The 12,134-nt window shown below is 39.1% G+C and overlaps 1 protein-coding gene across 1 annotated transcript in view; it reads left to right on the top strand.

The window, feature by feature from the left end:
• Positions 1 to 9,244, top strand: part of LOC126299337 (uncharacterized) — a 51,357-nt gene extending 42,113 nt beyond the window's left edge. Inside the window, exon 3 of the mRNA XM_049991214.1 lies at positions 8,366 to 9,244. Coding sequence (XP_049847171.1) covers positions 8,366 to 9,063 — 698 coding nt within the window. The 3' untranslated portion in view covers positions 9,064 to 9,244. The remainder of the gene's footprint in view (positions 1 to 8,365) is intronic.
• Positions 9,245 to 12,134: the final 2,890 nt, after the last annotated feature.

Here is a 12,134-nt window from a genome sequence, read left to right on the forward strand (position 1 = left end):
TGAAATACATAAGAAATTCTTCTGTAACATTTTGTGTTTTTGAGATTTCATATAGTCTCCTCTTTTCAGCACATGATATTTTAATGCCTTTCGTCAGCCATGTAACATTTCTTTTTCTAGCTTTTAATGTTTGGTTTTTAACTGGAAATGGAATATTGAAATAATGGGAGAATATTTCCATGAACATGTCAAACGTTTTACATGTGTCCTCATAGTTGTCTATATCATTCCATGTTTCTTTTTTTAGTAACTGCCAGAAGTATTCTAGGCTGTGCTTGCTAAAATTTCTACCTTTTCTCGTCATTTGTTGTTCAGTATTTCCTGCAGTCTCTACTGGAACTTCAATAAACTGTCCATAATGATCACTGAAACCTGTATTCATATTTCCAGATTTGTATAAATATTTATCTGTATTTATTAGTATCTGATCTATAGCACTGCTTGACGATTTGGTGACTCTGGTGGGGGATTTGATAGTTGTATGTATATTGTAGGTTTTTTTAATAAGGCCTCAAAGTTTAATCTGTCTTTTGAGTTCTTTTTGAAATCTATATTAAATTCACCGCATATGATGGTTGTTTTACTAACTATTTTTATACTGTTAAGTGCCTTCTCAAGATTTTCAATGAAAGTAGTTACGTTTCCATATGAGCTTCTATATATGCAAATAACAATTATATTTAAATTTGTCAGTTGTGTAGCAGAAATTTCGAAGTTTTGCTCTTCCCCTAACTGGTTAGTGAACTTCAAATTATTATGTTTGACGTCCTCTCTAAAATATAGGCATGTTCCTCCATGCATGGAGGTTTTCCTACAAAAAAAAAAAAAAAAAGATGAAAGGGTAAAGCCCTGTATCCTTGTGTGATGTAAAGTAGTTTCTGATAACCAGTGCTCACTAACACATATAACTGACACTTCTTTTAGTTCATCTGATAACAATATTTCTATCTCACTAACTTTATTTGATAAGGATTGTACCAAAAGGTGCAGGAGCATAAATTTCGACGATGACTTATTTACTAGGTTGTTTTGGCCTACCTTATGTTCGACAGCTGCACATGACATATCATTTTTAAAACTTTTACAATGGAAGTTTTCTTTCCAGAGCGATGTTTTAGAAGATGAAATCATTTCTCTGGAATCACTTGCCATAGAAAACGTTGTGGTTCTTTCCTGTTTTGTGTTGGGCGAGTTGACTTGTAGTGTGATGGGATTTCTGCTGTAATTTTTGTAGTTGTAATTTGAGGAACTGCAACTAGGCTAGATGGGGATCCTCTTCTTGCCGCTTCAACACTTCCTGAAGTCATTGGAGTAATATGCTCTTCATTTGAAAGTAACTGAACTTAATTGTTTGAGTGAAACAAATTTGTTTTGATGAACAGATTTGTACTGCTTGAAAAAATCAGTTGTTGCACCAATCAGATAGTGTAAGAACCAAAGTTTTTAATTTCAATAAATTATATAAAGAAGCTACGGTGCTGTACCTCAGGGAGGAACTAAAAATATTTACTTCCGGTTGTGATCCTTTGACAGTTAGAGCCCACACAAATGATATAATCTCATTGTTTACTTTGCCCTCAATCGATTCATCTCCCTGTATTTCGTTCCTGCCCTCACGTTTCTTGCATCTGTTAATGTCATAGATCTCATACAACCCCACCCTTCCCTATTTGTCATTTTATATATTCATAACATTTTGTTATTAGTTGATTTATTTATTTTTATCCTTTCTAAATATTGATTCTGATATCACCAGTTACACTATTCACAGCCACTATTCACTTCTTCTTTATGAAGGTGAATGGTAATATAACCTCATTTTCATTCTCTGTCTAGTTGCTTGTAAGTTTGATTGTGGTTGCCATTTATAATGAATTGTTAGTTACTCAGATGCATTTCCAGTTGCTAAAAGACGAAATATATTCATAGCAGAGTGGTTAACGTGACAGATTTTAATGGAGGGGCCCTATTTGACTCCCAGTACTGGCAAGAATTTTTCCTTGTTGAGAGGGCTGGACCATGGTGCACTCAGCCATGTGATGCCAATTGAGAAGCTACCTCAGTGAGAGGTAATGGCTGATACAAGGTAAGACTCCAAGGACGGAACATTGACAATGGCCGGGAGTGTGTTGTGCTGGCCCCATGCGCCTTCGTACCACTTCTGATGATGAGTGACATCAGTCAGTCAGCTATCATGTGGTCATGAAAGCTTGATATTGCATCTCCATTTATTTTTGTAGGGCTACTGAAAAACATCTATGTGATGAACCGTTCTATTTCATACAAACACAAAAGCTCCCAACAGTTTTTAAAGTTGCCAATACCAAAGAAAGCATCTGAAAACAGGTTTGAACACTATAAGACCCATAGTTTGCCCCCAAGACCTTAAAGACCACTAACATTTTAGGAGGATCGAAGTCAGGATAGTTTCATTGATTACAAAGAACCAATTGTGCTCTAGAAGAGGTGTGTACACATGAGAAGCAATACTCAGTTTCTGATAAATTCTTGAGAAAAGACTAGAGAAGCTCAAGATGTAAAAAAACCTTTTGATAGGGTAGACTGGTGACAGCTTTTTGATATGCTGAAAGTGGAATTAAGTATAAGGAGAGAAGAGTATTGCAGAGACTGTATAGTGAAGAGGTGGCTGTGGTAAGATGTGGAGAACATCAAGAAGAAGCTACTGTTAAGCTGGGTGTGGCAGAGGTACTTACTACCTTCAGTCTTGTTCAACAGATACATTCAGTGGGTAATAGGTGAAGTCATAAAGAAAGTAGGAACTACAGGAGTAATTAAAAGTCCATTGTAAGAAAATAGACATGTTTAGAGTTGCTGATGATATTGCAATGTAATGTGAAGATGCAGAACATTTAGAAGTGATGCTGGCCAGATGGAAATTACCCTTAGCTCATCTTAACATGAAAATTTATAAAGCTGAAACAAAAATCATAGTAGTGAGTAGGCAGAATACTTTTGCTTAGTGCTCAATTAACAATGAGTGACTGTAGACTGTTGAATGCTTTCTTTACCTAGGGAGTAAAAAGAAGGATATTGCAAGCCAAATCTACCTGACGAAAGTCTTTTATGCTTTCTTTACCTAGGGAGTAAAAAGAAGGATGTTACAAGCCAAATCTACCTGACAAAAGTCTTTTTTAACAACAGAAGAAAAACTTACCACATCCAGCTGCATAGATAAACATCTCTGGCATGTGATGCTTCTGCAGAACGTTAAAGATAGTGTGGATAGACAAGGTATGAAATGAGGAGGTGCTTCCTCAGAGTAGAGGAAGAGAAGCCATGTCTTTGGAAGCTTATCCAATGCATAAGGGACACATAATGTGTCCACCTGATGAGACATGATGGTGTCATTAAAAGTATCATTGAAGGCACAGTACACGGACAAGAAGAAGCCCGAAGGTGGAAGTGCATGGTGAGCCCCCTCCCCCCTCAACCAACCTGACAGCTGAAGTCGTAAGAAGAAGATTTTATAGGGACTATGACCAATGTGACTGCACTAATAAATATAGAACCCTTTATTAGTTATTTGTGATTTTCCGGTTGGATGAAATGGTGGCTTGTATGTAATTGTGAAAGTAAATGTGTGAAAGAGCTTTGATTGACGTTTTGTTATAATGTTAATGAGTTGACAGAAAAATGTAACTATGTTTGTGTTGCATAATAGATTACACTTGATTTACAAATAATACAATGGAACCTCACTAATTTGGACTAATTGAGTGATTGGACTAATTGAGTGATTTCCAGTCTGAAGTATAGAACTATTTTCTTCATTAGTTATTGGAAGTTAAAATTAGGAATATAACATACAAACAGGGTGTTTCAAAAAGGACTTTATGACATTAAAAATTCATATAAATTTATTCACAGAAGATATAGAGCTTAAAATGTTAAACTAAAGATGTTGTATGTGGCTTCTGTTGATTATCTGCACACATCTCATCAGAAGTCAATTTCCTCCCAAACTTGCTGTAGCATTGCAGGTGTAACTTGCTCAATGGCAGTGTAAATTCTTGCTCGAATTTCAGGTAGAGAAGCCATACACGAGGTACAAACCCAATACCCTTGATGAACCCCCATTTTAAAAAATAGAGTGGTGTCAGGTCTTTGGGACGTGGGGGCCATGCAATTAGTGCATCATGGCCAGTCCATTGACCTGGAAAGCAGTCACTAAGAAAATCCCAGCTGTCAGCCAGGTAGTGGGGTGGGCAACATCCTGCATGAAGTAAACATTTTGTTCTTGATCCTCCTCATGGATCTGTGGTATCAAAAACTGTTGCAACACATCCATTTATATTATCCCGTTGATGGTTCTTGGTTCTCTCACAAAAAAGTGGGTCATACGCTTTGTTCTTGCTCAGTTGAATTTAGGGCTATCATGAACATGTTGGAATGTTTGAAGTGGATTTTCACTGCCCCAAATCCAACAGTTATGTATGTGTCCCAAATCCTACAGTTATGTATGTTAACTTTGCCACTTAAGTGAAAAGTCAACTCATCAGAAAAGATTATTTTGTCAAAGAAATGTTCATCCCCATATAATCAATTTAACATATCCACATAGAAGTTCTTGCGAGCAATTTTATCAATGCCTTTTATTGCTTATACAACCATCAATCTGTACAGTTTCCAATGCAGACAGTTTCTCTACAAGCACCAGACAGTCGTATGTGGGATTTGCAGTTCATGAGATGATGCTGGGTCAATTTCATAGGGCTTTTGACAAAATGTTGTCTCATTCGCTCAAGATCGTCATCAGATGTGCTTGGACAACCTGATGATTTCCCATGTCTTACCGAGCACCCTGTTTCTACAAAACATTTATGCCACTCACAAACTGTATGCCTACTAGGAGGATCTTTAGCATGTCTGTACGGAAATTATGCTGAAATGTTGTCACTGATGTCGATTCTCCGAACCATAACACATCCTCGGGTCCAGTAAAGGCAGCCATCTTTAACGTAACTGCCGCTAGCGCTCCTTATTGTACGATTTGGCACTAGCAAACTGCATGTATTTTGCTACAAATTGACAGTACAATCAACTTGGTAGGTGCCATGAATTACATTGTATGAATTTTCAAAGTTGTAAATACTTTTTGAAACACCCTCTATATGTAGTGAATAAATAAAATATAAATGAACTGCAATATTATGTGAAATAACTGCACAGCATATTTAATTTAGATGTAACCAATGTAATAATTTTGCAAAAAGGATCAGTAGGATTAAACAAAGCTAAAATACATATTTGAAGGTTACAATAGAGCTTGATGTATGCATAATGTGCATTCATATGAGGGTGGTTAGAAAAGTTCTTGGAACAGAATAGGGAAAAAAAGTACTTCATCACCGAATTTTTTTTTTTTACTTTTCAGTGTAGTCTCCTTGTAGATTAATGCACTTGGTCCACCGATGTTCCAGTGCCTTGATCCCATTATGAAAATGAGTTTCCTCCAGGCCTGCAAATTAGTTGACAACCCCGGCTATCAATTCTTCATTTGAAGTGAATCTTTGTCCACCAAGAAATATTTTCAGTTTTGGGAAGAGATGGAAGTCTTACAGAGCCATATCAGTTGAATAAGGCAGGTGTGGCAACAGTTCATGCCTTAGTTGATTTAATTTTGCTATGGCGACAGCACGTATGTGTGGGCGCACATCAAGAGTCTTGGCACCCATCTTGCAGATACTTTCCTCATTTCTAATTCTTCAGTTAAAATTTGATATACCCTTTCAGAGGTCATCTGGCAAGTGTGAAGAATTTCACGCACTTTCAATTGACAATCCTGCGTGACCATTTTGTGCATTTTTTCAATGATTTCTGGAGTAGTGACACTTATTGGCTGACCACAGCGTGGATAATCATCTAAGCATTCCTGACTAAATTTAAATTAATTTGTCCACTTGGTAACAGTTGAATGTGAAGGAACAGAGTCCCCCAGTGTATTCTGCAAATCGGTATTAGTGTCCTTTTCTTTCATACCTTTCTTTACTAAGTATTTAATCACTGCTTGATTCTCAATTTTTTTCCATCTCCACAAATCACTATGTAGGAACAACAGAGCTACGTCACCGCCACAGCTCTCTTCCAAGAGCATTGATGCGGCGGGTGTTTACAGGCAACAGTCCAATTAATATCACGTGAACAACTCGTTGCGCTAGTGCTGTTCTCTCGTGGTGATTCCGAGAACTTTTCAAACCACCCTCATTTTACTGTATGTTTCCAAATATGAAAGTCTGAACTGTCATCTGGTCCACAACAGCCAAAGAGGCTTCCCACACCATGACACCAGGAGTAACATGGCTGTGCCTCTCAAAAACATTGAAAGAACTGGACGTCATCCAGGCCACCAGCATGGTTGTCCGGGGTAATGTAGAATAAAATGTGGCACCATTCATCAATGGACCATGCTTCCCATCTCAACATCATACAGACAAAGGAGTAATTGTGGAACACAATGCGATTCCATTGGTCAGCAGATAAAGCTTCCCACTATCAGCATTTTTCAGACGCAGGGGTTAATGGCAGAACACAATATAATGCCACTCATCAGCAGATCATGCTTCCCAGTATCAGCATCACTCCAAACACAGTCGTTTTTATTGTGGTGCAAGTGGTAACCTAATCAAGGGACTTTAATTCCCTAGTCCAGCTACTACTAGACTCCACTAGTGTTGTTGAATGACACAGAATGCTGCAGGGAGGCGATTACTTGTTCTTGGATGGCAGGTGCAAATGTGAAGGCGTACGGTGTCCTCCTCCTTGTCAGTCAGACATGGTCGACCAGAACCTTGACAAAATGTATGCCTGCCTTCTTGTTCCCATGAAGTCCAACACTGGGCCACTGTCACATCCGAAAGCCAAACAAATTTGGATATTCCATGATTTGACCAACAGGTCAAATGGAGACCCACAGCGAGTGCCCTTTCAAACTCTGCCATGTGCTGAAATTAACTGTCTCACATGCATATGCGTCATTTCTATGTCCTTAACTGTAATCATGCAACATTTGACACTGTCGACACCCTTTATATACCCCACCAAGTCAGCCAACAACAGTAATGTATTTCAGTGCCTGTTCTACTTGTCGCAGAGAATTGCAGCTCTTAATCATTTACACATCCACCAATGGTGCATTGTTCGAATGGCTCTGAACACTATGGGACTTAATTTCTGAGGTCATCAGACCCCTAGAACTTAGAATTACTTAAACCTAACTAACCTAAGGACATCATGCACATCCATGCCCAAGGCAGGATTCGAACCTGCGACTGTAGCAGTAGCAGTTCCAGACTGTAGCACCTAGAACCGCTCGGCCACTTCGACCGGCTGTATGCACTTCAGTTTCCTGTAGCTAGCATCAAAGCATACAAGTGGTGTGGTTTATGCTTAAAGAAAAATTTCATTTATTGTTAGCAAGTATATTTTTAATGCCAAACATTAAGTAACTAGTGCTTCAATAAAGCTTTATGTAGTAATAACTAAAATACTGCCTCAGTAACTATTAAGTGTATTGAAATACACTCCTGGAAATGGAAAAAAGAACACATTGACACCGGTGTGTCAGACCCACCATACTTGCTCCGGACACTGCGAGAGGGCTGTACAAGCAATGATCACACGCACGGCACAGCAGACACACCAGGAACCGCGGTGTTGGCCGTCGAATGGCGCTAGCTGCGCAGCATTTGTGCACCGCCGCCGTCAGTGTCAGCCAGTTTGCCGTGGCATACGGAGCTCCATCGCAGTCTTTAACACTGGTAGCATGCCGCGACAGCGTGTACATGAACCGTGAACCGTGAAGATCTCCGAATCTGTCCCCCATTGAGTATGTTTGGGACTGGATGAAACATCGTCTCACGCGGTCTGCACGTCCAGAACGAACGCTGGTCCAACTGAGGCGCCAGGTGGAAATGGCATGGCAAGCCGTTCCACAGGACTACATCCAGCATCTCTACGATCGTCTCCATGGGAGAATAGCAGCCTGCATTGCTGCGAAAGGTGGATATACACTGTACTAGTGCCGACATTGTGCATGCTCTGTTGCCTGTGTCTATGTGCCTGTGGTTCTGTCAGTGTGATCATGTGATGTATCTGACCCCAGGAATGTGTCAATAAAGTTTCCCCTTGCTGGGACAATGAATTCACGGTGTTCTTATTTTAATTTCCAGGGGTGTATAATATATGTACCCTCTTAAAGAAGATTTTGGTTTCTAAAAAAGGTGGGATTGGAACCCCGATTTATTTTAAAGTAATTTTAGCAGGTATACGTACGACCTAAGTTGACATATTTGTTTGACATAATGTCTTTCACCGATTTTGATCGAATGTTTCCCTTTGGTTTCAGATCTTTGTGAAGCGAATGTGGTAAGAGCTATTGACAATGTTTTATATGCCCAAGAGTTACGCAAAAATGTACTTTCTGTATTCGGTGACTCAAGAAAATTGGCTTTTGCTAATTTATCCGATGAGCAACGCAACGAGTCAACATCCCAGAAACCAACTGAAATCCCATTGATTCCTAGCACATCTTCTGGAGAACACATTATGACACAAAATGAGTCTTTACAACAGCAAGAATGTCAGTCTGAATCACAAGCTTCCCAATTCATCGAAGATGTTGCCATCAATGAGGAACTGATGAATGCTGTGCACTACATTACTGAACATGTAGAATCTTCACCAAATGATCCAAGTAGCACCTCACAGCAGTTGGAAAATGAAATAATTAATTGTGAACTCTTTTACGAGGGCAACACCACCCCAAGTGTTGCTCAAGAAAATAAAGAGCGTATGAAATGTGAAGTATATTCAGACTACACACATGCTCATTCAATTACAGAACAACAGTCACAACAGACTATTGTTCAGAGTCAGAAGGTGAACCAACGAGCAGGAAAAGTTAAGATTGGTCAGACAACCTACGTGGTGAAAAAGCTTCCCAAAGATGTGCCATTGCCAGCCTTACCTTCCATCGCCAAGAATCGAGAAATACTTGAGAAACTAGTAAATCAGCCTATGCAAAAATTCAAACAATTAGAGTGAAATTTTGTGGTTTATGCCAGATTTCTTAGAGCAAGAACAGATCATCATCGTATATTTTGTGTGACATTACTTTAAGGATTTGTTCTTACTCATTTGGTTAAGTTTCTTCTTTGTACAGATACATTTACCTGTTATTGAGATGAAAATATGGAATTGTAGCAAAATATAATTATGTAAGCAATTCGCTCTTTGAATAATTGTTCTCCTGTTTTCCTACAGAGATTTTTTACAGTATGAGAACCGTTTTCTTTGTAGTATAGATCTCTTACAACATCCCCTTCAAAAAAGCATGCTGGTCCTGGATCCGATTGGGTAATGCAGTAAAATGTTCTGGAATTACACTTTTTTTCTTTTTAATTAGATATTTGATAACATAGAAATAATTGCTTACACAGGCCCCACTTATTTTTGCTGTCGCTCATATTGTTTCAGTACTCATAATTTAAATAATTTAGTGGCATCTATAAGAACCACAGTACTTACAACACTGCACTCACAACAGGTCTGTTTGTACCAGTGATGCACTCAGTAACAATTACAGTCAGTCATCGATAATTTGGAACTCAAGGACTCAGGAAAAATTTTTGTGGATGGATATGTGTGTGTATGTGAGTGTACACCTGTCCTTTTTTTCCCCCTACGGTAAGTCTTTCCGCTCCCGGGATTGGAATGACTCCTTACCCTCTCCCTTAAAACCCACATCCTTTCATCTTTCCCTCTCCTTCCCTCTTTCCGGAAGAAGCAACCGTTGGTTACGAAAGCTAGAAATTTTGTGTGTGTGTTTGTGTGTTATTTTATTGTGCCTGTCTACCGGTGCTTTCCCGCTTGCTAAGTCTTGGAATCTTTGTTTTTAATATATTTTACCCATGTGGAAGTTTCTTTCTACACACACATATCCATCCGCACATACACAGACACAAGCAGACATCATCCTTTTTTCCCCCTAAGGGAAGTCTTTCCGCTCCCGGGATTGGAATGACTCCTTACCCTCTCCCTTAAAACCCACATCCTTTCGTCTTTCCCTCTCCTTCCCTCTTTCCTGAAGAAGCAACCATCGGCGGCGAAAACTAGTAATTCTGTGTGTGTGTTTTGTTCATTGTGCCTGTCTGCCGGCGCTTTCCCGCTGTGCAAAATAATACATGAATAGATATGTATTGTACATAAGTACAGTGTATGAAAAACGTGCAAGTAACAGTTACACATCATTGTCAAAAATTGTCAGTTATTTTCCTTTGAGATAGTGCCTTTCGTCTAGCATTGTGCAACAAATTTTTGGTGGTGATGAGAGCTGAGAAGAAATCATCTCTTGTTTCCGTTCCAAGTGCATACGGTAGGGACATATGACATTTTGATTGGAGTTAGCAGTTGTTCTCCATTTTCTTTCTCATCCTCATCCTGACAGGCCAATAATTCTGCAGTTAGAACACCATGGGCACTGATGTCATCACTAACATGAACAAATTCCTCAAAGTTCTCAACCTGAGTGTGGAGGGATTGAATTCATTAATTCTCATGACTATGAGGGACGATCTGTATTTTCTCTTAGTGTTACAAACCCACACTTTATGAAACAGTTCTAAAGAGTAGTAGAGCAGACATTTTTCCTGGCATTATCAGTCATGCATTATCAGTCATGATTATAATAGTCCAACACCATTATGTTTCCCTTCTCACCGTTTTCAGTGATATCCAGCACAAGCAAAACAATTTCTCTGTGGTAGAGAGTTTCCAATTTTGTATAATGGTCGAGTCCAGTGGTTGCAATCTTGATGTGGTGCGTTGTTATGTACAGTGCTGTTTTCCAAAAACAGTAGAATTTTGTGTTTCTCCTCTTTCATATCATTATTAACCGAGATCAGCTACTCATTAAATAATTCTAACATTTGCCATGATTTTTTATTTATGACTGGTAAATTGTGGAAAGCGTTTGTATTCCCTCCAAACAGTGTGGTTTCTCAGATTTCCGTACTATGAGTGGTTTCAGCTTCTGAAATCCATCCATGTTACTGGCTATAAGGACTGTTATTTTGTACATGCACGGTTTTCCTCCATGACATCTCTCATTGTTGAACGCTGTGGTGCGATCAGGGGGAAGTTCGTCAATCCATTCAGTACCCTGGCACTCTCTCAACGGATATTTTTTTAACATGTCATTTTTTGAAAATTTTGAGTGCCACCTCTCACATATGCAAAATTTTCAGTCCCTAGAGACCGAGAAAAAGACTTGGCTTTTTCCTTCACCTTGAAACTGCCCGTGGGAATGTTTTGTCCCCCATACTGATTTAGCCTCTTGGGCAAACATCTCTAACAAGATGGGAAAATTCTCCTTGACACAGTGAGATATTTCCAGGACATGATTGTCATTTCTTGGAAACATTGACACTGTAGATGGTAAATTTCTACTCTCCACAGCTTCAATAACGAACTTTTTTTGTTAATTGAAAGACACTTGTTCCTTCTAGCATTCGTGGCTTTTTACAGCTTCAAGAAACACAGGTTGGTTACAGTCCAGTATGAAAACAGACTTCAGAGTGGTAACATCCCATCATGGCCTGCTTGCTGAAGGAGAAACTCTACTCCTCCTGGTTGCCTTATAAGAACTAATATGAACATCCCAACAGCAAAAGGAATGAATGTCAATTTGTGTGCAAAAACTTGCCTCGATCACCTTGACTGATGGTTACGGTAAGTGATAGCTTTACAGCAGGGTGTGGCAGGTCACATTTATGACTTACCAGCACATTAGCAGCATTGTCAGACTGCACTTTCTCGACCTATAACCTATCTGATTTTATCTGCAGTGCAGCCATTCGTGTGTTGTTCACTATCCTGTGAATTCAGTACCTCTACCAAATCACAAGGTTAATATGGTGAAATGAAGGTTTGCCACTGTAAAAGAAAGTAACAAAGCTCTGTTAAAAATTAGGTATATTCTTTAGGGATGTTGACCTGTGTAATACCTTCTTACAAACTTTTACAAACAACAGCACCTCCATACTACATGACTCACAATCCAGTATGGTAGTGGCTGTGCGGTTATGCCACTTGTGTAGTGCTTATGCCACTGGTGT

The sequence above is a fragment of the Schistocerca gregaria genome, chromosome 1 (genome assembly GCF_023897955.1).
Source record: "Schistocerca gregaria isolate iqSchGreg1 chromosome 1, iqSchGreg1.2, whole genome shotgun sequence".
NCBI classification, from domain to species: domain Eukaryota; kingdom Metazoa; phylum Arthropoda; class Insecta; order Orthoptera; family Acrididae; genus Schistocerca; species Schistocerca gregaria.